Genomic DNA, 27,123 nt, shown 5'->3' on the forward strand with positions numbered 1-27,123 from the left:
GGATTAAAGGCGTGCGCCACCACCACCCGCCACCACCACCCAGCTGGTTGTTTTCTTAATAGCAGCTTTTCTGGCTGGAGTAAGGTGAAGTAGTTTTAATTTGCATTTCCCTAATTGCTGTGTTTGTTGAACACTATTAAGGTATTTCCTAGGCATATTTATTTATTTATTTATTTATTTATTTATTTATTTATTCCTTTGAGAATTTTCTGTTAAGATCCATGGCCCATTTTTGACTTGGTTGTCTGTCTTATTGGCTCTTTATTTTTTGAATGTTTTGGGATATGAATCTGCTCTCAGACACACTGTCGGGAGTGACGCTCTCCCGATCTGTTGGCTTCCACATCACCTGACTGTTTCTATGGCTTGAACAAAACCTCTTTTATCTGTTTTATTTTTTGTAGTTTCTATGGCAACACCTTCAATTCATTAATATCTTTCTTTGGTGCTGCCCAATTCCATCGCACTGTCTTTGTTCTAGGCGTTTTATTCCTTTCAACACGTTCCAGTCTCAACTTTATGAATGTCTAGAATATAGCTCTTTCAATGTCTTCAAATGCCCAATTTTCAAATGCCTGTTTGGTTACCAATTGGCTGGTTGTGGGCTGTATTCTCTGGGTTGCATCCTCTGGGCTTCGTCCTCTGGGCTGTGTCCTCTGGGCTGTATCCTTTGAGCTGTGTCCTCTGGGTTATATCCTCTGGGTTGCATCCTCTGGGTTATATCCTCTGGGTTATATCCTCTGGGCTGTGTCCTATGGGCTGTATCCTCTGGGCTGTGTCCTCTGGGCTATGTTCTCTGGGCTATGTTCTCTGGCTGTATCCTCTGGGCTGTATTCTCTTGGCTGTGTCCTCTGGGTTGTGTCCTCTGGGCTGTGTCCTCTGGGCTGTGTCCTCTGGGCTATGTTCTCTGGACTGTATCCTCTGGGCTGTGTCATCTTGGCTGTGTCCTCTGGGCTGTGTCATCTTGGCTGTGTCCTCTGGGCTTAGTCCTCTGGGCTGCATCCTCTGGGCTGTATCCTCTGGCTGTATTCTCTGGCCTGTATCCTCTGGGCTATCCTCTGGGCTGTGTCCTCTGTGCTGTGTCCTCTGTGCTGTGTCCTCTGGGCTGTTTATGTAGCTAATAATTTTTTATTTTTATTTTTTAATGCTTTTTGTATAGCCAACATGTTGGTTTCCTTGCTTTTAAAGGGTTAGGTATTTCTTTACACCAATGGCTGTCCTTGCGTTTTGTCTTGCTGTCCGTTTAAATGAATGGGAAGCAGTCTGAGCCTTTTGATCTTTGCTTTTCCCGCGTGTTAGAACTGGAGTCCGTGCTCTGTTCCCATAGAGGCCGAGTCCATTGGCCTCGCAAATGTGTGGAGCGTTATTCTTCCCCAGTTCGACTGCAAAAGCAGGCACCATTCCTGTGTGTGCATATTGTGGGCATGGCCAGTGCCAATCCTTTCTTCCCTTCTTGTCTTGGCACTGGGCGATGTGTTCAGACGCACATGCTGACGCACAGCACCGGAGGCTTTTTCGGAGCAGCTCTCTCCTCTCTGGACCTCCCATCTGTAACTCCAGCCACGGCAGGCAGCCACGCCTCGGGATGCTCTGGCTGCTCTCCTGTGCCACGGACACTCTCCTCAAGACTTCACTAGATAGCCAACTGTCCTTGCTCATCTAAGTCTCATGTCTCAGAAGCTGCCGCCGTCGATATCTGTCTGAGGTCGTAGTAGCTTTGAGTGGGAGGGGAAATCCAATCTCTTTCTAATCTGCACCCGCTATTTAAAACCCTTCACTCTCTCTGCCCCCAGCTACCCAGATACAACCCTGACCTCCCTGATGGCCCGAGAGCATCCTTGTGGTGTGTGCCCTCTTGCCTCTCTGCCCACTACAGTCTTTCCTGGTTCTTCCGCGTGAAGCCCTCTCACTTCCCAAACTCCTGCCTCACAGCTCTTTACCTGCCTTCTGTCCAGACAGCCCTCTCCAACCTTGCACGCTGGCTTCCACCAGTCCATCAGATTTGACGTTTGTCTCTGCAGAGGCACCGCCCCATCCCAGTCGTGGGCTGCTCTTCCCACGACTCAGCCCCACAACAAACTGAATGTGGTTACCCTATGGGAGCGGGGAGGTGAGATAGGGAGGTCTGTTTGCAGGGCCATGCTTTTGCCCTGGCTGGTCCTCCTGCTGAACACTGTTCCTACCCCACCTACCTACACTGCCTCGGAAAGGGATGGTGACCTCTTGAAAACGTTTCCTGCCCCCTTTCCTACCCTGGTTCCTGTCCTCTGGGTTTGAATGAATCGGTCGCCTCTCTTCATGTTTCCTTAGCAGCCCACCTATGCCTCTATCATGCACATTCTAACTAGTGCAGGCGCACTTGTTTTCTACCCGCTCCTCTAACTGCCCAGGAACTGGGTCTCTGTGGTCCTCTCTGCACCTTCGATCCCTGCGGTGCCCTGCGTCTGCACTTAGTTCTTTCCCTGTGGCTGATAGTTGTTGGTTTGCTCTCTGTGATCTGCTTTTGATGAACAGATGTCTGTATGGGGCTCTCACCCCAGCAAAGTGCTTCGGTGAGTACATAAAGGACATGGGCACTGTACAGGTGTGCTGTGCCGGTGCAAGAGGGAGGAGGTATGCTAAGTAGAACTAATCATATCAAACGCTAGGTATGGCTGATGCAATTGAGCCTTTGTCAAACTGCATGCCTTGGGCTGAGATGAGAACACTGTTGGAACACTCTCCCCCCTGTCCCCCGCCCCCCCCCAACGCAGGGCTAGGAGCTGCTGAAACAGGCAATTACGGCATCGAACAATCCATTACTTGTACTGTCAATGGTGTTTTTCTCTCTAAATGCAGAATTAAAGTGGAAAATGCTGTGGGAACCCAGTGGCATTTAATGTACTGATAGGCCATCGGTAGGAGCCATTCTTTAACCTGGCCATGACAACGGCACAATGGCACGGGGACAAGTATTAGGTCACAGCACTGGGGCAGCCACTTAGCCATCCCATGTCTCACTCTCCTCACATGTAAAATTAAACGGGCAGAAGAGAATGCTTGTCACGGGCACTGCAGTTGCCATGGCGACGGACTGTGCACAGCGTTGCGCTGCCCCCGAGCCAAACCCATTTCTTTTGATGCTTGCTTGTCATCTCGCGCAGGAGTAATGACTGGCAGGGCTTCGCTTTCTGTTTGAACTGGGAACGCTTTAGTGAGGCTTGGTGTGGAAAGGCCATTATGCCGGCGGTTAACCCGAGGCTGCTGTGCCAACAGGGCTGCTCAGTCTAGCCGGACTCGTGTGGCGTGCTGGCTGGGCTGAGTGGACGAGGAGATGCTCGTGACCAGAAGAGGAGCAGTATCCTGGAGCTCAGCACTTTTGAGTTCAACATCTTGGAAAGCTGCTGACCGGTCAGGAAACTCAGCTGGAAACGATTAGCCAGACACAACAGCTGCATCTCTAAGTTGAGGGCACCAAGGGACAGCAGCATAACACCTTACACAGTAGTGTGGGTGTGGCTGGCTGGGGGGTGGGAGACGGGGATGAGGGATGAGGGATGAGGGATGAGGGATGAGGAGTGAGGACCCAGGATGGCTGTGCTTCCAGGTCTCAACAGGCTAAGGTTGCAAGACATAGGCTAATTTAAGCAAGACTAAATATTCGTGGAAAGACTTGTGGGTAGTGACAGGGTTCTCTGGCTCACTAGAGTTGGACTTGGGGGCTCGCTGACAGGGAGTGTCTTGAAAACATTGCTTGGTGCCAGTTCTGTTTCTTTGAGCTGTGGCTACTACTATAAAATCCCCCAAGAACTTCACTCTGGACTCTCACTGATGATGGTGGATAACAGGTGTCTGAATCTACCCTAGGCTCACTGATGGTGCTACACCCTGGGTACCAAAGTCCGCCCTGCACCCACTGATGACAACAGGCACCTCTGATGGTGAACGAGACTTCTGTCCTATAGTCCCTGTCCCCCTGAAAAGCTGAGTGTTTCAAGCCTTTCTTTCATTCCCAAAGTGAATGGCAACCATTTCTTTCACCTCCCCCCCCCCACTCCCCCCACGCCCAAGTGATCTACATGACTTCCTGTGCATTCCTCTCCCAGGGGAAGCACGTACAGGAACAAGTATTTCCAGATCTGGCTCAAGTGCGTCTTGCCACTCACAGAGAAGCCTGAGCCCGTGAAACCACCTTCTGCCGCATGTGGGGTGTGTTTGTGAGACAGAAAGCAATAGGAGGAGACAAAGGGAGGGAGGAAGAGAGAGACAGAGATATTCTTAGTATAGGCTATCACTCTCACGGCAGGATATTGTTCTGAGACAGCTAGCACACCCAGGGTTCACCATACCTGTTGCCTGTCTCAAAGCCACGGCTTCTGAAGCTGGTTTGCCATCTCTCCGTAAGCCACTCCCTCTGGGCTGGGCATGACTCCCAAGGTAACCTGTTTCAGAATCTGATTTGGTTCCTCCAGATCCTCTAGTCCATATCTGGAGTTCCTATCTCAGACAGAACTACTGTGCTTTATGAGCTGCCCATTGCCATTTGCCCACGCTTGCAGGATCGGATCCCACGAGGCTACTTGCCCTCTCTGGTGAGTTCCTCGGCTGTACACCAGGTCTTTTCCTTGTGCCGTGGTGGTCGCCCTAAGATCCCACACTTCTTAGAACCTTCCTTAATGGTCACTGTTGTCTCTTTCCTTCCTATTTGTTAGACGCCCCTGACCTCTGCAGAATAGCGAGGAGGTGTGGAGTACATTACTAGCATCCACACGACCGGCCTAGGCAGTGAGCACAACCGATCGTCCCATTTTACAGAAGGAGAAGCGGAGGCTCCAGTGATGTTGGGAGCCTCAGCCTTCGAGTGCAGGTCTATCTGTTGCTCAAGCATCTGCCTTCAGCCAGGCTGTCGTGGGCTCCGCTTGGACAGAACGGCAGTTGTCTTCTATTACAAGGGGCTCTCCCAAGATCACCTCTGTTTACTTCAAACCACACAGCTAGTACTAAACCCCATATATTCTGTTTTTCCTACACACACACACACACACACACACACACACACACACACACACACGCTTATAATGCCCTTTAACTTATAAAGTAGGCACACTGTGGGACCAACAATAGCAGCTAGTAATGAAATTCAACAGTTGTTACAACTACTGCAATGTGCTATGTGGATGTGGTTCTTTCTCCATCTCCCTACCCTTCTCGTCACACTACGCTTGCCCTGCTGGCTGACCATGGGCATCTGACATGGAAGGGAAGAAAATGTTTTGCGCTGCATGAAGATGCCCTCTCCTCTTCCTTTCTTTCGCCTCAAGCGCGTCCTTTCTCCCTCTAGTGCTTGATTACTTGGCTGTTCATCCTGGCCTTAGCTCATTCTCAGGACTTTCCCTGCCCCTATTTCCCCCCATATGTCCAACCTTGACCTTGCCTCTCCCAGTACCCTGAGCTCTCCCTCCAAGATGGCATCGGTTTCCTGAGGGAGTTTGTAAATCTGTCAGTCAGTCAGTCAGTGAGGACCCGAGAGTGGGGATGGCATCCTGTCTATTGAGAAGGTGTGAATGCCATGCTCTCAGAATGGTCCACATTAAAGTGAGACCTCAAGGGTCTATCCACTCATCTTGTCTCGTGTAAGCTTCCACTTATTATATGAGTGAGGGCAGACTATCCTTTCTGAGTTTCTGGTCTGATGGGTGGGTGAATGGATCATTAGTTTTGACACACCCCTTGCTTCAACACACACAGTCCTACCAGTCATGACTGGAGAACATATAAGCAGAGAGTGGTATGATCTTACATCCAGGAAGCTGCTTTCTAAGGGCCCTCGATTGGGCCATGGTTTGGCTAGCTCATATACAAATGTATCTTTACTCCAAGGAATTCATATTTTCTCCTTCATCCGCACTTTGAGGAAAAAAGTTTCTTGGATAGTAGGGAATGGAGGGAAGAAAAACATGGGTTACACCTCCTCCCTTGGGGTATTTTCAGTGGGCAATGGTAATGTCAATGGCTCTGCGGGGCCATGTTGATGTGGACTCTTAAGGGAGTCTTGCTATTAAGTAATTCTTACGAGCTTCCTACTAGACTTCTAGGCAGCATCATTATGTTTCTGTCTTTAAGGTCTACTCATGGTTTCTTTTCAGCCCATACTACCCAAGAGCAGACTGGCTCATCATCGTGCTTCATTAGGATGCTACTCTCAATATGCTTTAGAAAAGGGTTTCTCTGGTTGGTACTCCTCTTCCGACTTCTCCTGGAAGACACTCCTACATCACTAGGAAAGGTATTGGGGGACACTTGCCAATCCTGCTCATCCTTGGCATCTTCTTGCATGCCACAGTGGGCGTGGGTCTGTAAATCCTCCCCGCCCTTAAACTGCCAGTACATGGCAGCGGAAGGCAGGTGCCCATGCTGGAGATCGGAAGATTCCAGGTTATGGGAAGCAAACCTGACCTCCCCCACATGCTGGCTTGTGAGAGACCTAGCCCAGAACAGACCTCATGATTTACACCCCAAAAGTCCCTAGTTGATTCCTATCAGGGAGAACCCCTGGGAGTTTTGTGTCCATACCTGTTGGGATGGTGGTGTCCCCAGCCTGGCTGGCTGTTGGCTGAGCTGCGTGCCGAAGGCAGCTGCCTGTTGGTAGCGGGGTGGCTGGGTGCTGCATATGATCCTGTAGTGTGGTGAGAGGCAGCGCAGACCTGGTGGCAGTAGCTGGGCTGCTCAGACTTCCACCTCCAGGGTGCATAATGGTGGCCATGCCCTTGGCCAATGGAGACCCTCCAAGCACATTATTCCAGGGTAACCCAGCCCCTCCTCCAGGAACCCTAGTGGAAAAAAAAAAGCAGAAAATCAAGCCAGTGAGTGGGCTCAGGTAAAATCAGGTCACGTGCTATGGCAAAAGCCAGCTCTCTCTGATCTACGGGCTCTGAGAGGTGAACGTCAAGGGCTCCATGGAAGTCCTTAAAGGCGATCCTCGAAAGAGTGCCCCAAGGTCAAGTTGAGCAGCTGGGGAGCCTTTGTTGTGCTTGGTTTTTCTTAACCAAGAGCTATATGCTTCTAACCACCACTAGAAAGCATGGTGGACTCTTTCGTCTCCCGAGACTGAGACTTCTGGAGCACGGTGGGACACGATGCTGGCTCCTCCTAGATACACCCCACCTTCTTTCTTCAAGCTGCCGAAGAAAGGCACAGGCAGCAACACCATCTCTCTCAGGAACCATCAGGCGCTGGCAGCTTTCTACCTGAGACAGAGGCTTCCTCCCTAAAGCCCCCAGATGAAGCCACGCTGCAGAGGACGAGCGCAGCAGCTGTGGGAAATGACTTTTAACTCGCTATGCATACATTTGCCTTGGCTCTGAGGACGGTGTCTGGGATCCATACGCTTCTGTGGGTTGTGTGAAGGGGGATTAAAATGTGCCGGGAGGTAAAGTCCAATCCCCGTTCCCTTAGAATTTTCTCTCTTGTGACAGGGGAAGGCACGGTAGGAGGAGAGGGGAGACCCGATGGGAGAGGAGTGAGTCTACCCAACGTCTACCTTTCCTGGGCCAGGCGCACTCTTACCTCCCCACTATGGCTTAGGTGGGGACTTCTGAAGGGAAGAGAACCACAAAAATCAGAGGAGTGTCTGTCTAGCAGCTATGGGGGAAAAGACAGGGCCCTCCAGAAAGGAGTCCCTGGCACCACGGCCCCTCCTCAGCCTCAGAGCTCTTCTGAAATTGCCTCCATTGAATGAGTGGCCCTGCCAATCGGCCAGTCTCCACCATGCATCTTTAATAACCACTGATGTGGTTTATAACCATGCTCAATCTTTATAAACTACATAGAGAGAATCTTTTATAAGCATCATCACTTATCAACAACAACAACAACAAAAAGAGCTGATGGCCAATGAGCTGAGGCAGGAAATGGGAGGTGGGACACTGGCAGGAAGAGAGAGGATTCTGGGAGAGAGTGAGAGAATAAAAGAGAGATTCAAGAGAGCCACAGGGAGATGGATATAAACCAGCAGGTAGCTGAACTCAGGACAGAATAAAGAGAGATGCTGAGGGAGATTCAAGGGAGACCCTGAGAGAGACGCCGAGGAAGACACTACAGAAGGAAGGGGCCAGGCCCAGAGGAGAGGTAATCTAACTATGCGGAAGGCATAGACTACTCTGAACGGGTTAAATAAGTTACGATCTAGTCAGCGAATGAGTCAAAGCCTATGGCCTAGGCATTTAATAATAAATAATTAGCCTAAGAGTCATCATTCGGGGAGCAGAGAAAGGGAAAGGAAAGACAGATTTAATCTTGTTTACAAAACCAAATAGATGGGCTTCAAAGTACTGGCCTTGCATTTGCAAGGCAATGTTAACAAGGCTGAGGGCAACCACGGCGCATGCGCCTCCGTGGCAGCTGAGAGCTACTTCCCCTCAAAGGCATCAGTCTGACTAGGCATGCTCCAGCCAGCCCATGTTTCCTTACTGCCTGCTGTCACCTGTAAGACCTAGTACCCAAGGCCAGGCTGGCTTGCTTTCTGCTCTGGTTTATTGTAACCTCTCTCCCTCCCTCCCTTCCTCTTCCTTCCTCCCTCCCTCCCTTCCTTCCTTCCTTCCTTCTTTCCTTCCTTCCTTCCTTCTTTCCTTCCTTCCTTCCTTTCTCCTTTCTTCTTTCCTTTTCTTCTTGTTTTATAAGACAAGCAAGCAAACAAGTAAATAAACAGACCCCAGACACACAACAAGAGAGAACCTGCACCAATGTCCTTTGTAGGTGAGGACTGTGAAGCAGTTCTAGTGTGGCCAGCTCAGGCTCAGAGTCCTTTGTTGATCTGCACATACAGGCCAGACACTCTGTTGTCCCTCTGACTCTTGTCCTGAGATTCCTGCTGGGTGGTTTGGGCAGTTTTCTAATTTGCGGTGAGTGTAAGTGAGGGTGTTGGTCTTAGAGCATGGGGACCAGCCCCTCTGCTTCTAGGAATAAGACTGAAGCCAGCCTTTCTACGCTGTGGTGAGTGGCAGGCCCAGTTGAAAAGCTCAGGCCTCTGAGATAGTAACTGTGGGGGCTCCTGGCAATTCCTTCTCTTAAGGACCTGAGAAGACACCAGAGCCTTCCCAGTTCTTCAGTCATCAGAGCTAGATCTGCCAGGGATGTCTGCTCTTTCACCTCCTTGGCTCCGAGCTGTTTTGTTTTTTTAAAAACAAACAAAACAAACATTCAGTTTGAAGACAGTGGAGGTCAAGGGAAGCGGGAAACTCATGGGGTGCATGGGCTGAAGTGATCCAGGTCATCTATAGAGTTCCAGTTTCATTCCAGTTTGGTCCTCCCATGGCAAGACGTGGACAATCCTAACAAGAGCATTTAATCAGAACTACCAGATTCCATGGATTTATCAACCTGCAGGTACTGAGTACCTCATATACATAATTGGCACGCAATGAGGCCTGCGTACAAAACCAGAAATGGCTGCTGTGTCAAGGGCCAGCAGGCTCTGCACACTTATTTATGATCCATAAGGAGCAGTACTCACAGGCTTCAGACAGGGACACGGGATAAGGCTTTCAACAGAAAGTGGACTTTAAGACCCAGTTCCCCAAAGAGATGCCAAGTTTTACTAGGAAGCAGATGAGGTGAGGCCACATTTGGTGTGTGTGAGGGGAGCCACTCTGGCTGCAGAAATCCCCTTTAGCACACTCTGAGGACCTTAGGCGGTGGGTGGGGGTGGGGTGGGGCTTTGCCTGTGTTCAGTAGGAACAAATCAAAACTACTGGTCAAGTTGCTCCATGCTAGTAAAGAGTTCACAAGAGGCTTGCAGGAAGCTAATGCCTTAAGCAGCCATCCCCCTGTCCATGGGGTATGACTAGCATGATTTAGCAGACAGGAGTTTCCTGAAGGCCCAGAAGCTTGCTCCTCACATGCCTTCCTCCTGAAAGTTGCTTGAGTGAAGAAGGGTCTGTCACCACATCCCTTCCTTGTCTCTAACCTCCCTCCACGACCTGAGGACAGTCCTTCCCCTCAGGCCTCCGGGCATCCTCTGTGACGCACTGGCTACAGAGTACCCATGCCACCTAAGCTGCAACACCAACAGTATGTGTGTTCCCTGTCCCCCGGGGGCTTTCTGAAGCTGCTTACACAGGCAGGAGGATGGCAACTGACACAAGACAAGAAGATGTAATATTTTCAGCTTTTTTTCCCCAAAGATATTTAGATGGCTTGTTTACATGGCCACTAGTGTTGATGCCAGTTGTTTTAAGGGGCTCCTGTGAGTGACACTCCAACAGCCACACAGTGGACCTCACAGCACAATGGAAAATTCCAACAACTCTGGGCTTCCCCTCCAGTGAATTTTTAAAATTGCTTTTCTTATTTTTTAAAATATTAGGTAATTGAGATTTGCAAAAATGTTACAAAGTACAAGGAGGGGACATTTAAGAAGTTACTCATAATGCTATCAGTCATTCAGAGTTGTTACTTTAAGGCATGTATTACTTTCCTTTATGTGTGTTTTACACACACACACACACACACACACACACACACACACACGTATGCTGTGCTCATACCATAAATACATATGTGATGTACATATATCATACATGTGTACATGCTATGCTCACATGGTACAAATGCATACATACATGCTATGCTACTGCATATACACACATGTTCATTATGCCTGTATCATTCACACACATGCAGACACACTCCACATACTCATATGCATATCACATACTATATACTTATCAAACTCTACACACGTGCACACATTGTGTACATGTGAGTGCAGAGACCAATGTGGAGGACACACATTTTCATGCTTATACATATAGCATAACTATACTATAAGATGTACCTGCCCCATGCTCATTGCATACACATACATATACGAGTACCTGTATGAGCATGCATACTTGATAACATCCACCACACACTGCATGTTCATGCATACACACTGGCCTTGCTCTCTGACGATCTTCCCACTCCTGTTTAGCTGCTATTGCTGTCCTTACTTCAGCTCTTGCTGCCATGTTTATCCCCTGGGTAGCCAGTGTTCCCAGGGAAAACCCCAGTGAACCAAGCTTGGCAGAGGAGTCACTCCTCAGAGGAACTCAAATGTCCCCACTGCCTCTGGACTGAGCATAACCAGGGACCAGCCTATAGCATGGCCTCTAGGCTGTATTCCCCTGTTGTTCCAGTTGCTAAGCCCTCACCTGGAGACGGGTGTCACATAGTTCCCAGGGAATACCCCCGAGACGCCGGTTTTTAGTGAAGCCCCCTTGAACCAGCCGTCCTGGCACTTCTCGAGCACACGGTACATCTCCCCCTTGCGTAGCTCGAGCTCATCATTCTTCTGCGGCTTGTATGCATAGAGAGCCAGGTACCTGTGAACAGAGGATGAAGACAGGCTCAGTGGACATCAGGAATGACAGGGGAGGCACAGGGCAGATGGAGCTCATCTGTAGACGAACCCTTACCTACAGACTAGCTGGTAACTGCAGGGAGCTGTAATTCAGAGCTCACATACCCTTTACCTGACTCAGTCTTACTACAAACACATGAGGTGGAGGGCGGAACACGCCTGTTCCTAACGCTTGTGGATTTCTGATGGGCCCACTGAATGGCCAGACAATGTATGGGCAGGGTGAGAGGGGGGGCTTTTATTTTCTGTCACAGAAGAGAAGAAACTCAATGAGGCACTATGCTGCCTAGTCTCCAGGACACCTCACACGATATCCTCAGTCTGGTCTCTGGACCTCGTGATTATTTTTTTCCTTTTCTCTATGATTTCCATAGTCTGGTATCCGAGCAAGAGGAAATCTTGGGGATAGTCGAGTAAGCTAGCTGGGTCCGGGCTGTTCCGGTCTAGCTGGGCCTGGTTTTCCCGTTAGTCTGAGCTGGAAGAGAATCCTCTGAGCTCCTCTTCCAGAAGGAACAGCCTCCCTCGAGCGATAGTCACACTCTTACTAATTATTTCACGTCTCCTTTTCTTGTAAGCCTCATGTGCAGGCAAGGCTGAAGAGACTTCAGCCCTTTCTGGGACACACTAAGAATGCATGAATCTCTTCCTTGCAGTACTAACGAGCATGGAGTAACAAGGCAGAGGGGCTCCCTTCCTTCTGGAGTCTAGGGAACAGCTGGGCTTGACTGTTAGAGGAACCTGCCCATCAGATATTTACTTAGAAGATCCAGTTCTAAAGGTGAGTTCTGTAGGAGAGGCCAGAAGAGCCATCTCAAGAGCTGTGGACTGAGATGTGGGTTCCCGGGCATTGATGAGATCTTGTCCTGGTGCTGCAGGTTCCTAGAAGTTCCGAGAGTACACGATCTGGGGCTGCTTGATTCCCAGAATTCCTCCAGCACCCTCCTGACTCTGAGAAGGGATTTCCCAGGAAGTGGAAAAGGAAACAGTACGGCTCTCTAGAATTCGCGGAAGGACCGAGACTCCGAGAAAGATTCCAGAACAAAACCAAAGTCCTAAGGAGACCAAAGGTTTCCCTGCCTTCCAGCCACATCCCCCCTCCCTCTACAACCTGCATCTGCAGGGCCTCTGGATCGACTCAGTCGGGGCTCAGCGTCCTGTTTATACGCCTCTACCCCTAGGATGAAAGCCGGGTGTATGGTTTAATTTGTGGAAAGCCAAACACCAGTGTCTGGGAAACCTTGGGCATCCGAGAGCAAGGGGCCACCTGGAGAGGACCCTCCTCTTCAGTGCCATGGAGATCCAGTGCCCACCACATGCCTATGTGACAGAAGAGAAAACCAGAGTGTGACCCTTCCCGTTAATGGCCAGAGGGGAAATGTTACTAATCGATAAGACACTCGAGGACTGCACGCCCACACTGTGCTGGCTAGTTTTATGTCAACTTAACACAAGCTACAGTTATCTGAAAGGAGGGAGCCTGGATAGAAAAATAAATGCCTCCATATGATCAGGCTGTAGGGTAGCCCACTGTAGGTGGTGCCATTCCCTAGGCAGGTGGTCCTGGGTTCTATAGGAAAGCAGGCTGAGCAAGCCACGCGGAGCAAGCCAGTAAGGAGCACTCACTCCTCCATGCTCCTGTCCCCGCTTGCTTTTGATGAATTGTGAGTGAGATAAGCCCTTTCCTTCCCAAGTTGCTGCTTTTGGTCATGGAGTTTTTAAGTACAGGAATAATAACCCTAATTGAGACACATGCCAAGACTATATATATATATATATATATATATATATATATATATATATATATATATATATATATATATATATATATATATATATACATATATATATATATATATATATATATATATATATATACACAAACACACACACACACACACCACACACACACACACACACGGAGAGAGTAACTTCCTCATAACAGGTGCTGAGGGAGAAAACAGGAGCTCGTGTAAGAAGGACACATTATGGGAACCTTCTGTGAAGGAAACATGAAACACAAATCCTGGTTAAGCGGCCCTCCTTCAGTCCCTTTATAAGATCAGATCAGTTGCTGACCTTGGCCACAGCAGAATGCTAAGAGGGGCAACTGATGACTCTCTGGAGCTGTGTGGTTCTCTAGACAGCTCCAACCCCACCAGGTTTACCTATGCCCTTGGTGGTACCAGGGAAGTGGCCTAGTGGCTCACCATTGCCTGCAGTGGGGCAGAGTCCAGGCCACTATTCCCTACTGAAAATGGCTTGGGGGGCCATTTCTGTTTCATTGCTAGTGCCAAGTAGGGTTTGTTTGGTGGGTACAGAGGTGACCGGCGGCCCCATAACCTGCTCTTTGCAAGATAACAGTGTCTGCTGGCTGGCCCAAATAGCTGGATGTCTGCAGGGTCTATCTGCATAGAGCATGGACTCCCAGGGCTCTGTGCTGTGTGTGCACACATGGCCTCAGTCACGGGACATGAAATGTCTGTCTCTTTGAGAAGCGCATCGCAATCTCTCGATTCTGCTGCAGGCTTCTCTGAAGGTTTTTGCTTGTGTGTCAGGAAATGCTTTCGCACATGGCTTATTCTATACCCAAAGGCTCTCAGACTGGGAAATTGCCTGGAGAAGGGTCTCGAAGTCTCAGTTTTCTTTTTCCTCACTTTTCTCTTGGCCTTCTTTCCTAATTCCTGTATTGTCTGAGGGAACTGGAGCAGCTGCGTTCTCTTGGCACTGAGCGCTCTCTGAGCAGGATGCAGCTGCTCATGACCCTAGGTCATGCTCACGCGCATGAGGGGGCTGAGTCCAGGTGCAGGGGACCTGTTTCCAAAGGGGCCTGGAAGGGGAGAAGCAAACCTTGCCAGGGGGACCTGCTCCTGAGGCGCATGGATAACATCACCCAGGCTCCTGCCTCAGGACCATTTTACCAATTGTCTGCCTGTCGCTTCCACCCCTTACCCGCCACACCATGTGTTCCAATAAGACAAGAGTTTTAACTGATGGTTCAATGCTTTCTCCTCAGGAGCAGGCATTTGGTACGTTCTCAACAAATGGAGTCCTGGTTTGGAGTCCTATCTACCATTGAGACTCTTTTGCACATGTGCGTTTGGGTGGTGAGCTTGTGCCTATGTTCCAGTGCAGAGCTATGGACAAGACCAGCTCCACCCCAGACTGCTGCTTCGCTGCTTCCTGCACCAGGATGCAGCTCTCTCTAGTCACTTAGCTGCTGAGTAGAGAGGCACGGCGGGACAAGAGTCCAGCAGCTCACGGCTGTTCGAATCTGAGCATGGCGAATGGTATTCAGATCGCATTTCTTGTATCTGGGAAGTCACTCAAAGCAAGTGCACGTCGTGAGCAGCTGTGATAAATGCCCACCAACCTTGGAAGGGCCTGGCAGTCGTTCTCCGGGCCTGAGAGGAACAGCTGTGCGACAGCTGAATGCCATTTCCTTTCGGGGATTATCTTTAACTCAGAAATTTAGGATCCCTCTGTGACTCGATGGGACAAGGACTTTGCACTTAGGTCTCAGCGTAACAAGGGACATTGCATCTTTTCCTACAAACACTGAAAACGAGGGTGCCTTCTCAGTGGCTCCAAGTCATCTTAAGGCTTTTGAAATCCGTGGAACAGAGACCCGGCTCAGTGCCTACTCCCTCGCTGTCAGTACAGGAGCTGCTGAGAGACACATCCTTTATGCTCTCAGATACATAGATTTGTCTTTCACGCTGCATTGAGCCTCAGCGCATAGGGGGCGCACTCTCATTTTTTAGGACTGGGATGCCCGAGGAAATGTATGTATTGCGTTAGGGACAGCGCCGAGGTGCTGATGCCCGGCAGGAGAGATGTGTCCTTCCCAGGCGCTCCTGACCCAAGGACGCACGTGCCTCACTTCTCATTGCACAGCTACCAGCTCTGGCTCTGAGGACTTACCAGGTGTCCATCCTGTAGAAATATGGCCTCACCACAAGGTCATGGGTGAGATGGGGCAAGGGAAGAGAAGAGGGCAGGGACCCAGTGTCTGCTGTGTGCTAGACACACGGACTCACGTCAGCGCCACATAGGCCGGAACATTGCACCCTGGAGAAACTGAGTTTGGAAAGGTCTGAGAATTTGACACTGTCCCTGCATGTTCAGACCGTTCAAGGACAGGTCTATGACTTAGAAGCATAGCATGCCCTAAGGATGGGGTCAGACACCATGAGAGTCTCAAGCCTGGGGGTGGGCACAGCATGGGGGGTAAGCCTCGCTCTGGAGTCAGGGATGGCTCTTGCCAACTCCAAGGGCAGGCCTGTAAGGCTCACTGTGTAGGGCTGTGCCATTTAGCTTGTGGCAGGTCACTGACATGATTAGCCCTTTATTCTTTTTTTTTTTTTTTTTTTTTTTTTTTTTTTTTTTTGGCTTTTTGAGACAGGGTTTCTCTGTGTAGCCCTGGCTGTCCTGGAACTCACTCTGTAGACCAGGCTGGCTTAGAACTCAGAAATCTGACTGCCTCTGCCTCCCAAGTGCTGGGAGTAAAGGTGTGCGCCGTGACGGCCTGGCTTAGCCTCTTAGTTTTAAAAGACTTGTTTTTGTACTGTGTTTGCAGAGACCAGAGGTGTGGGAATCTCCGGCTGCTGGGGTACAGGCAAGTTTTGAACCACCCAGAGTGAGTGCCGGAAGCCAAACTTAGTTCCTCTGCAGGAGCTGTTCCTCCTTAGCCTCTGAGCCATCTCTTCAGCCCCTGGACCTTTCCATCTTTCTTGTAAACGTGCTTTGCTTGATGAGAGCCTCCCTCGGATCCAGTCTTCCATATTGGCCTATAAGTGAGCATTGCCAGCTGAACCCAACTTCATTGCTCACTCTGGAGCTGGATCCATGTCATGCTCTCCCCCTCCCCCAAAAAAGCATGTAAAAAATAATCCTTTCTCCTCTTTCCTCTCTGGGTGTCTCAGAGCGGGGACAGACGCAGATGGTCATGCTAGGTGGCTTCCTGTGTGAGGTGCTTGTGTATCTAGCATGCACTTACGCAGCGGGATGCTGGCTGGAGCGGGGAGTGTGCTACTAAGCTTCTGCTTTCCTTTATGAATCAGAAAGCACCCACGGAACACACAAAACAATGTGCACATAGAGAATACTTCTAGCAATCTCCATCAGACTGGTCCAGCCCTAAGGAATCTAAGCATCACGCTGCCTGCACTGCTCACTTCCAGATCCCTAGGGACACACTTCCAGATCCCTAGGGACAGTCATAGCGATGTCTCCTTTTACTGGTCCTTCATACTGACATCACTCAGCTACCCCGCCTGGTCTATGTGGGTGGATATCCTTCATCATACCCATGTGCCCCGAAACTGGCATAGAACCTAGGGATACCCAGGAGTACCTGTGGCTGGCATGGTTCTTACCCTCCTGGCTCTCACTTTCCATCTGCTTCAGAAGACTTTACAAGCTTGACATAGACCTTCATGGAGTCCTCAAGGCAGTCTCTCCCGCCCCTCCCACCCCATATCCAGATCGGCTGAGCCACCACCATGGTCAAATTCAAGTGCACGAAAGCCTGACACCAGGAGAAGAGACTATAGTAAGGACTGGTACACTACTACGCCATAGCCTGCATGTGGCTTTCTTGCTAGTTAGAAAAGGTGCTTCCTGAGTTGGTGGCCAAGGAAATGTAAGTCCTGGCATGCGGCTGGGCCTACCATTAGAGGCCGAGTGTCAGCTCTCACTTCTGCGCCTGGTGTCCCAAGGCAGAGCTCAGGCTGGACAGACTGGCAGCTGTGATGACTCGGTGTGGCGCTGTGCGTCCATGTGCGACTCAGTGGCACGTGTTCTGCTCGCCTGTTACGTGTATCTTCAGCAAAGCTCTGCGGTCTGCAGATTTCCCTTCGGTTCTAATCATGATTCAGACTCTTCCGGGGCCTCGACACATTTCACATTCCTTCTCCGCCAGATGTCGGCTTGCTCACGTTTCCCCAATACTGAGTGAAAGATTTGTTCCCGTTGCTCTTGCAAGGGGTCCTGTGTCTACTCTCTTCCTTGTTAGAGCCTCCCAGGTACAGGATGTGGAGATGTGCGCCCACCTATCAACTACTGTGTTCAAAGGATGGGCACCAGGTGGACTAGGAGCCTCTGATGGTGGACAAAACCTGTGCAGGAGCTCCCTCTGCATAAAGTGCTGGCAACGAGGATGTGGAGCGAGACTGAACTGGGAAACTAAATGCATCCTCTGGAAGGACTGTGCAGGTGCTGGCACCGAGAGGGGAAGAGGGTACTGGCCTTATGTACACAGCTGCTGCACACTCAACTGAGGGCAGATGTTAGCCTGGCTCACTAAACTAAAGCTGCAGTAGGGAGGGGCCAACGTGATAACGTGATGCTGCCTGAATTGCCAAAGCTGACCTGGAAACTGGTCTCTATGGTACTTCCATGGAACAATACTCAAGGGCTCACATTACTCTACCTCAGATGTTCTCAACCCTCCTAATACTGGGACCCTTTAATATAGTCCCTCGTGTTTTTGGTGACACCCCCACTGTAAAATTATTTTAATTGCTACTTTGAAACTGCAAAGTTGCCACTCTTATGAATTGTAATGCAAACATCTGTGTTTTCCAATGATCGTAGGTGACTCCCATGAAAGGGTCCTTTAACCTCCAAAGGGGTCGTGACCCACACATTGAGGATCACTACCCTAGACTGACCAGTAGGTCCCATTGTTATAATGGTAGTCCACTGTAGGGCAGAGCTGGCTGTTTTATGAGTCTGTGGTAGATAATGCCTTTTTTTTTTAAAATTTTTTTTGGAGTTGGACATGGATTCTCCATCAGTCTTTCTCAGTATTCCAGAACACATGGCTCACATTGTCCTTTAGAGTGGATTAATGGCCTTTGACCATCAGAACAGACGGCTCATGAGGACTGTAAGCCTGTAAGCGGCTCTCACTTGCCATGCAAAACACATCTCAGGTGCAGCTCTCTGAGGGAAGCAAGCCACACCCCTCTCCTATGAGTGATCCCTCGCTCATGGTCCAATAAACTATTTGTTCACTAATCCTGACTTGGGTGAGACTGTTTCTTTGGTTTGTTGGTTGCCCTGTGTAGAGCAAATGGATGTTGAATTACATCTCGGTAGGAAAAGAGAACACAGCGGGATCTTTTGGCACTGTTTCATCAATGATCCACACACGAACTTCTTCTGGGCCCTTGTCTGGCGTTCCAACACCATAAATCCTGGACATACTTGGTATGCTGCTGCTGCAGATGTTTTTGTAAATATAAATTCTCTCGTGTTCAGATTTAGGGTTTTGAACGTGACTGACAGCTACTGTGACAGGAAGAGCAGTCAGTTATGGAACTGTATCAGAAAGTATAGACCGGTCAGGCTACACGCATCTGCTCGGCAAACTCATCTTCTTTCCGTTCAGTAACACACAAACTAGAATTCCCATCATCAGGTTTTCAAATTGGGCCATATATGTCGATGCAACATGTGTGACCTTTGTAAGCATGTCTCTGCTGCTCGGTAGACGGCCACGGATGCACACTCTGGCCTCTTAGAAGGTCTGCATTCGACTACTGCTCACACTGTCTCTGTATTGCCTGCCAACTCACCCCCATCCAAGTCTGTTAATATTATCTGATAATCCAGTCTCCCTTCGGGCTACACGGATGAGTCTCAAACTCAACAGTGGCAATATGACCTGGGGTGAGGAGGGAGTAAGGAGAGGCTGTGTCTCAGATCCTAGTGACTCTTGTCTCGGTAGTAGAAAGGGCTAGGAAGGGAGACCCCAAGAATGTATTTGGATGTCTCCTGACTCCTACATCGCAAAGACTCAGAAGTCATTTCCCATAGCTTGCCCAACATAAGAACTGGGAACCTTCCATACCCAGGAATGGGGGTGCCTTGATTTTCAAGGAAATGTAGGTACTCATTGAGAGTCTGGGTTTAGGCATTCAGCTATTTTGTGAGGACACAAAAATGAGCCTAGGCTCATCTTCACCAGCTTGTGCCCTGTTTCTCATTTGAGGAACTGTACTAGAGCCATCTCCTGTAGACAGGAGCCCCCCTTCCTCAGGGGTGTTACTCTGCATCTAGCTCTTCTCTCTAGCCTTCTCACTTACTTCTCTTGGCCTCTGGCTTGCAATGGAACCACAGTAGCAGACCAGGAACATGGCCACACATGGTCGGCACTCTCAGGATCCCAGGATACCCAGTGCGCCTAGTAGATGCTCACATCCCAGATAAAGATCAGCCCGATACTGGCATATAATGAATGCCACTCTTCTGTGTCCTTTCCCTCTCAATGGCATAATACTGAACACAACATCTGCGTATTGCTTTATACATGTGGCATGAAAAATCCAAGTTTTGCTTTAAGGAATTTTCTAGAATCTCTTATTGAATATCTTCTACCCATGAGTGGTTGGTTGAATTAAAGGATAGCTGAACCTACAAATGGGGCAGGGCTACCTGTCTCTGACATATTTAGTCCTGCTGAAAATATGAATTTTAACCTGAACACTAATCTGGAAGATAGCCTATTAATCTGGTTTGGAGAAAAATGGATACGTTTCAGATTTCGTTTACTCAGGCATGAAGGTGAGCAAGTTGAGAAGGAGGTGTGCAGAACTTCCTTATCCATTCTGAAGTCTACCATCTGAGGTTGGCCAAATGGGCGAGGCAGGGATGCACCGGGTGTTTAAGGTGATTTGGGGGAACGTTTTGAACGTGGCGACTTGCTTTGTCCAGAAGCATCTCCCCGCAGGCGCATTAAACTCTGCACCACACAGAGTCTGACTGTCCCACTGGCTTGCTCAGACTGACGGAACTCCCTATGTCTGCCAAATCCACATCCACTCCACCTTAAAGCATCTGTTCAAGAGACTGAGCTCACTGCCAAATACAGAAGCCATCTAATTCTTAAGAAGACTCCTTAAATGGGAGTTTTTTTTTTTTTTTTTTTTTTTAGAATTCCTCGTTTCGTTTAAATGCTGTAATTTAGCAGAGAAAATTTCCTCAACAAGATAAACACCTTATTTCCTGGCAGTGATTCATGTAGTTATATTTGGGGTTGGCAAGCAGCTGGCCTGCCTAGGGGTGGCACTTCTGAGCCCGCAGGACTAATCTGTTGCCCATACTTCCAGGGGGATGCCTGCCGACCTCACCACACCCTTCCATCCTCAGGACACCCAAGAGCTCAGGGACCTCTCGTGGGGCTGGGGGCAGGCCTGGAGGAAGAGTGGGGTTATAGCATGTCTGTCCAAACCCCAGAAATCTCATCCTGAGATCAGCAGGAGTGGGATCGCTACCCCCTCTGCCCCAATTCACATAGCCCTGTGTTTCCACCTCTCCCCACCGGGAGACGACACATCCTGGTGTGGTAGCCAGGTTAAGCTTCCTCTCCCCTTATAAGGTCATGTCTGGCAGCACCTGGAATTCCTCCTTATGCAAATGATATGCAAATGAGGCATGCATAGCACCCTGGCCCCAGCCAATGGCCAATGATGTCCAAACACCCTGAAATGAAAACCTCTGTCCATCCCCCAAAGGTTTAAGTAGCCTTTGTTTCCCCCCTTCTAAAAAGCTGTCTCACTGAAACTGCCTCTTGAGGGTCTGCTCACTGCTTGCAGTCTCCACAGCTCCCAGCCCGGCAGTCTAGCCTCGCTTCCCTGGGAAGCTGAGCCGCAGTGGCCACCTCTGAGAAACCTGCTCTGAGAAACGGCTGATTCTTTTCTTGATAGGCCACTGAGGGCCTGTGCTGTCCGATATGATTAGTCTCCCCTCACTTCTCCTAATTATCCTAGGGACCGTGGCGTTAAAAGACTTTTCGCACTTCCCTTCTGAGAGGCACTAACATTTGTACGTGACTATAAAGAACAGCTAGTAACCAACTGAAAAACCCACTAGGAACCACTTGTGTAAATGCCAGTGTGCAGAGAATGTCGACAGACATGAGGGGCAGCTCACACGTTGAGGGGCAGCTGGACTTTGGGAGGCATGCCCTGTTCTCCAGCCACCGCGGCAGCTCGTGGGAGTGCTGTGGGGACAGGTCCACCTGAAGAGGAGTCCTGAAAAGATACAAGAGAATACACAAGTGAGTGGAAGATCTCATCTGAGGACCAAGTGGGTGGGTAGCCTCCCCCCAGCCCCCCGCAGCCATGTGTATTCATTCCCTCGGTGTCAGAGCCTCCATCTTCCCAATCCTCATGTCTTACTTCCCTGGCTAGGACTCACATAAGCTATCCCATTGCAGCGAGGTTGGTGGCCCAAGGCTTCTCTCGAGGGCCCCTTCTGAGTATCATACCAAGGTCATCATGGGGAAGACCCTGTCGGGTGGAGGCCTAGCTTTATCCTTAGAACCCGGATTAATCGTTGGTGTGTGGAAATGAAAATCTTGTTCTGTAAGTTTAGATGGCCATGGTCAGGGGCACAGATTTAGGTTTTCCTCAAATACCGTGTTCCAGCGTGGAAGCAGGTTCGTGACGTTGTTATAGTAATAGAGCAAAGACAATCATAAATTAAGACGCTCTGCAAATCCGTGGTGGAAGCGTTAAGTAGGTGATTACAGCACAACAGAGAGGTCTCAGCTGTGGGGAGATGCTCCCCCATAGTACACCAAGTCCTTTGATTGGTGGAGAGTAGGGTTCTGTTAATACATTCCAAAGGCTTTTATCTGGTTATCAGGATGTTAGGTCTGACACTGAGGTGAGTAAGGGAAGGCTCTTTAGCTGGACTTAAAAAAAAAATAGCCCAAGAGAAACTGTAATTAGTCTCTGGACCTGAAACATTTCAAACTCCCCACAGCCACTCAACTTTTAATCAGTCAGCTTTTTGTGGACAATTTCTTTCCAGGAACTCTACAACTGCAAAATTCATTTGTTTAAAAGTGGCAGTCTCCCTGAGGGCCAGCAGAAGGAATGGAAACGGGTAACCTCAGGAGGTAGGAGGCTGGGGGAGGGGGGACCCTCCAGAGTGCACCAGAGACCTGGGAAGTGAGAGACTCTCAGGACTCAGAGAGAGGGACCTTAGATGAAATTCCCTTACAGTAGGGAGAGGGAACTTATAGAGCCCACCTCCGGCAGGAAGACAGGACATCAACGGCAGGAAGACAAGACATCAAGTGAGGGATGAGGTTTCCATCCCACGGTCAAAACTCTGACCCATAATTGTTCCTGTCTGAAAGAACTGCAGGGATGGAAATGGAGAGGAGCCTGAGGAAAAGAAGGTCCAGAGACAGGCCCAAAGTGGGATCCTGCTCAAGGGGAGGTCCCAAGGCCTGACACTATTACCGAGGCTATGGAGTGCTCACACAAAGGGACCTATCATGACTGCCCTCTGAAAGACCCAACAAGCAGTTGAAAGAGTCAGATGCAGATATTTGCACCCAACCAATGGACAGAAGCTGCTGACCCCTGTGGTTGAATTAGGGGAAAGCTGGAAGAAGCTGAGAAGGAGGGTGATCCTGTAGGAGGACCATCAGTCTCAACTAACCTAGACCTCCCCACTCAAGATCTCAAACACTGGACCACCAACCAGGCAGCATACACCAGCTGATACGAGGTCCCCAGCACATACACAGCAGAGGACTGCTGGGTCTGGGTTTAGTCAGAGAAGAGGCACCTAACCCTCAAGAGACTGGAGGTCCCAAGGAGTTTAGAGGTCTGGTGAGGTGGAGGTCAGGGGTGGGGACATCCTCGTGGAGACAGAGGAGTGGGGAGGAGGTATTGGGATGTGGTATGGTATGGGGGTGGACCGGGAGAGGAATAAAATCTGGAGTTTAAGATAAATTTAAAAAGTGGCGATCTCAGGAGCTGAATATTAACTTCTAAAGAGGTGACACCCAAGAGACAGCAGGATGACCAGAGATGACAAAGCACAGTATGGCCCCAAAGACTCTGCATTTGGGGTCTCAAGGCTTCAAGGGCCCCTTTAAACAAAGTTTGGTTGAGTGATGTTCCTACTTCAGGTTGTGCCTTCGGGTGCCTGTGCATGTTGAGCTCTTCAGGTCAAGGTTCTAGGAGGCAAGGACATTTCCGTCCTCAGGGGTAAATGTCCACAAATCCCCTCCACACCAGTTTATGCCTTCTGTTCAGAGGTATTTGGAGGTGTAGCGGGTTGAGCTGTGTCCCTCTCAAAAAGATCAGTCCAAGTTCATATAGCCCCTGGCACAAGACCTCATTTGGAATGTCTTTGTATATTGAAGTAAGGATGACCCGTGAACAGGACACACAGGGGACAGAAGGCTATGTGACAATGGGGGCAGAGAGCAGTCATGTGTCTATAAGCCAAGGAACTGCAAAGATGATTAGTAGCCACAGAAATCAGGAGAGAGGCACGACTTCCCCCAGGCCCCATCTGTCCCAGGAAGAAACAGGTCTGCCTAGAACTTCATTTGCACTCTAGCATCCTGAGCTTTCGAAAGTAACTTCTTGCTGCTCCACTGAGTTTCCTGTACCATTTGGCACTTCTAGAAAACTAATGTGTGTGGGGAGAAGAAGGAATGTCAAAGAGTAGCCAGGTTCAGTAAGCCTTCGTCTGTCTCAGCCTAAAGGACCCTGGCATTTCCTCTGCTCCAGGCACCTAACAAGGGACGGACAGACACACAGGGGTTGCATGACTACAGGCCAAGCTGCTGGAACCTTGGCAGAAAGGCCCTAGGGTGGTACTTCCAAATGTCCTGACTCTGAATGTGATAAGTTCATGGCCTAGGGTATGGCCTCAGGTAAGCCGAGGTCACTAAATGCAGAGCTCATCGAGATAGGGACGGGCTACCCTAGGACAATCTTAACGTAAATTCACACCTTGCACTCTGACTGGCCTTGCTAAGCTCACAGGGGAGTAAGGAAGTGATTCTCGGAACTTAGAATCAGTCTGGGCTTGCCTCCCTAAGGAGCTCTGTGGCTGTAGGCCTCATGCTGATCCTGCACCTTCTTTCAAAGGGATTTGGATGGGTCCTGTGGTCACGGCACCTAGAACCTCTACCACGTCAGTTTCTGCTTTCTGTTTAAACACTGAGAGCCTTGCCGTGAGACCGTGCGACTGGCAGACGAGTTTCCTTGTGTCTCCTGGGCCTTCTTAAACTTCACAAAGAGAGAACACCAAGTTTCAAAGGCAGGTTTCTACCCCTGTGGATTTCATGCCTAAGACCAACCAAGAAAGAACTGGGAGACACGTGAGGGATTTAGGTTTGGAGTTGTGGATGTGTCTTCCTGTTGACAGGCTGTGGGACTGGCCACCTGCTGCTGTCACCTCTGCCCTCCTGTGGAGTGAGCCAGAGACTGAGTGTTCTCCATCCAGGAGGGCTCCGAAGGCACCTGGAGACTGTCACAGAAGTTCCAGCAGAGTCAGGGAGGCGGGGAATGCTCCCCCGCTGGCATTACAGTTCTTGTTCACTGAAGGACATCTGTGGAGGGGTCTGGCAGCCAACCTTGGGAACTGCCATTGCTTCTAGCTCTCCCTAGGGGTCAGGGACTCAGACTGTCAACTCAAATGTTCCTCCAGGACTTCCAGGCACCATAGCAGAACCTTGCATGCTAATGGGGCATGCATTGAGTACGCCATGCCTTGAGTACCTGTCAACTGGGCATTCCCAGTAAACAAAGCAGAGAGGGTCTCTAGCTCTGGTGTTGGCCCTGTGGCGAAGAGTCACTTAAGCTGTCCCAGTGAGGTCAGGCCACACACAACGGGATGGGGGTAGCATCTAAGGTGGCGTCTAAAAGGAATGGGATAAGTCTCTTAAGGTAGAAGGGAAGGTGAATGGTGGCCTGGAGGAACAGGCCTGGTAGAAGCAGAAGGTGCATTAAAATGAGACAGTCAGGCAGGGTAATGACACCAGGACACTAGGGCCCCAGTGTGGAAACTTCCTGCAAGGATCTAGTTTCTATGCCAAGAGCCCCTGAAGAGATAGGCTAGATAAATTCAGTGACACGTGTGCAAAGTCCTGGCCAGAGCAGAGGTGGGGACTGCACAGAACCTGTACAGAACCTGCCTGGGCTCTGCTGAGGCTCATCTCTCCACGTCTACATTGTCTCCAATGGCCTTGAGGCCACTCAAGCCAGAACTCAATAGGATGGCAGAATATTTTTGGCCAGGAGAGACAGTGAAGACAGATTTGCATCTTCTGGGCAAAGGGGAAGGCTTGGTCCACGGTATGGCCATTGTTGGTGTTTGTCTTGCACTGGGGTGATATGGCTTGGTAGCCCATAATTGATCCTCTGGGTAAACCAAACATCAAGGGTTCCATAGGGAGGTATCAGGAGGCTTAGGGGGATAGACTGAGGGTACCCAGGGACTCTGCGGCCAAAGCAATCTCAGGCCTATTTAGAGTATGTAGGCGGGGGTGGGGCTTGGGGGGTTGGGGAGCAGAGCATTGGCATCTAAGATCCAGGAAGCAATTGCTGGTGGTCTTCCCGGAAACCATCGGCTGGAACTCTATATAACAGGTATTACAAAACAAATATGTGAGTCATTTTTCTTTTCTTTTCTTTTTTTAGCTACGCATTGGCTAGAACTGCAATACAGGCATACTCCTGTATACGTCTGTTGAATGAGATATGTCCCTACGGACTCATGTGTTTGAACACTTGGTCTCTCTCTGGTGGCATAGTCTGGCAAGGTTGTGGATCTCTGAGAAGGAAGATCCTCGCTAGAGGAAATGGGTCCCTGGGTGTGAGCCTTGAGGCTTCTCATCTGGCCCTGCGTCCTAGTCACTCTCTGCTTCTTGACTGCAGATGTACAAGACCAGCCAACTTCCTGGTCCTGCCTTCATGCCTAACCCCACCACGAAGAACTGCATCCCCAGGGAACTGCAAGCCAGATATTGCCTTTGCCAGAATGTTTTATCACACCAACAGGAAGACAAACTAAGAGTCCTTTCCCAAGGTGGAAAGACCTACAGCTCATGCTCACAGGGTGGCACTGCGGGGCAGTGCCATCCAGAGAGGACATCACTGAGTTCCGACCTGGTGGCAGCAACATCAGAGTGAGCTCTGCCAGGGACAAAGAGTAACCTTATAAAGGGAGTGTGATCGACTCTGTGCTTTCCTGATGCGCACTGGGTTCTGCCCATCCATGCCTGAATTAGCTCTTCACCTCTGTCTCCAGGAAAACCCCAAGAGCAGCCCTCCTGGGGCAGGAAGCTTGGGGCTCTGACTTTCTGGGGACTTCAGGACTATTTATTTCAGGATGTCTGCTGAGGTGAGAGAGCCTGCTGAGGATCGCCTCAGCAGTGCCAGCCTGTGACACTGGCAGAAAACACAGGGCAGGCACTGAAGCTTTAAAGGGTCTACTAGAGACTCACAGGTCAGGGGGACTGGCTGTGTTAGCCTCTGCTAACACAGTGCTGTCCAAATGCACTTTCACACCCCCATCCAGCCACTTTTCTCTTGAGATGGTTTTACTGAGTGTCTGAAGCAGAGCTTTGTGAGGTATAAGAAAGTCTGGTTTGAAGTAAAATGGAATGTACGGTTGAGGGCTTCCACCTAACTGCAAACGGCCGATCTACCTTTGCTTTAAATACACATGTTGACTATGTATATGGATATATATGGATGCCATTATACGACTATGGATGGTAACCATTCTAACAATGAGCTGTGTGCCCAGCTCTCTTCTTATTTGAGACAGTGTCTCACTAAGTTGCCTAGAATGGCCTGGAGTTCATTCTTTAACCCAGGCAGGCCTTGAACTTGAGATCCTCCTGCCTCAAGCCTCCCCAGTAACTGGGATTACAGCTGTGTGCCACTTAAGCCTTGCTTCCCATTGGATTTTTAAGC

The 27,123-nt window shown here is 49.7% G+C and overlaps 1 protein-coding gene and 1 long non-coding RNA gene across 5 annotated transcripts in view; both read right to left on the minus strand.

The window, feature by feature from the left end:
- Sh3rf3 (SH3 domain containing ring finger 3) overlaps positions 1–27,123 on the minus strand; it is a 328,118-nt gene that overhangs the window by 43,837 nt on the left and 257,158 nt on the right. For all 4 annotated transcript variants that reach the window (XM_031347710.1, XM_031347709.1, XM_031347711.1 and 1 more), the window contains 3 exons: positions 21,317–21,417; positions 11,172–11,342; positions 6,553–6,809 (listed from right to left, as the gene is read on the minus strand). In XM_031347710.1, coding sequence (XP_031203570.1) covers positions 6,553–6,809; positions 11,172–11,342; positions 21,317–21,417 — 529 coding nt within the window. The remainder of the gene's footprint in view (positions 1–6,552; positions 6,810–11,171; positions 11,343–21,316; positions 21,418–27,123) is intronic.
- LOC116074833 lies at positions 2,808–4,371 on the minus strand. Its single transcript, XR_004112304.1, has 2 exons — positions 4,329–4,371; positions 2,808–3,404 (listed from the first exon to the last, which is right to left on the minus strand). It is a non-coding gene; the product is annotated as an uncharacterized LOC116074833 (long non-coding RNA).

Source organism: Mastomys coucha, unplaced genomic scaffold (genome assembly GCF_008632895.1).
Source record: "Mastomys coucha isolate ucsf_1 unplaced genomic scaffold, UCSF_Mcou_1 pScaffold3, whole genome shotgun sequence".
Classification (NCBI taxonomy): Eukaryota; Metazoa; Chordata; class Mammalia; order Rodentia; family Muridae; genus Mastomys; species Mastomys coucha.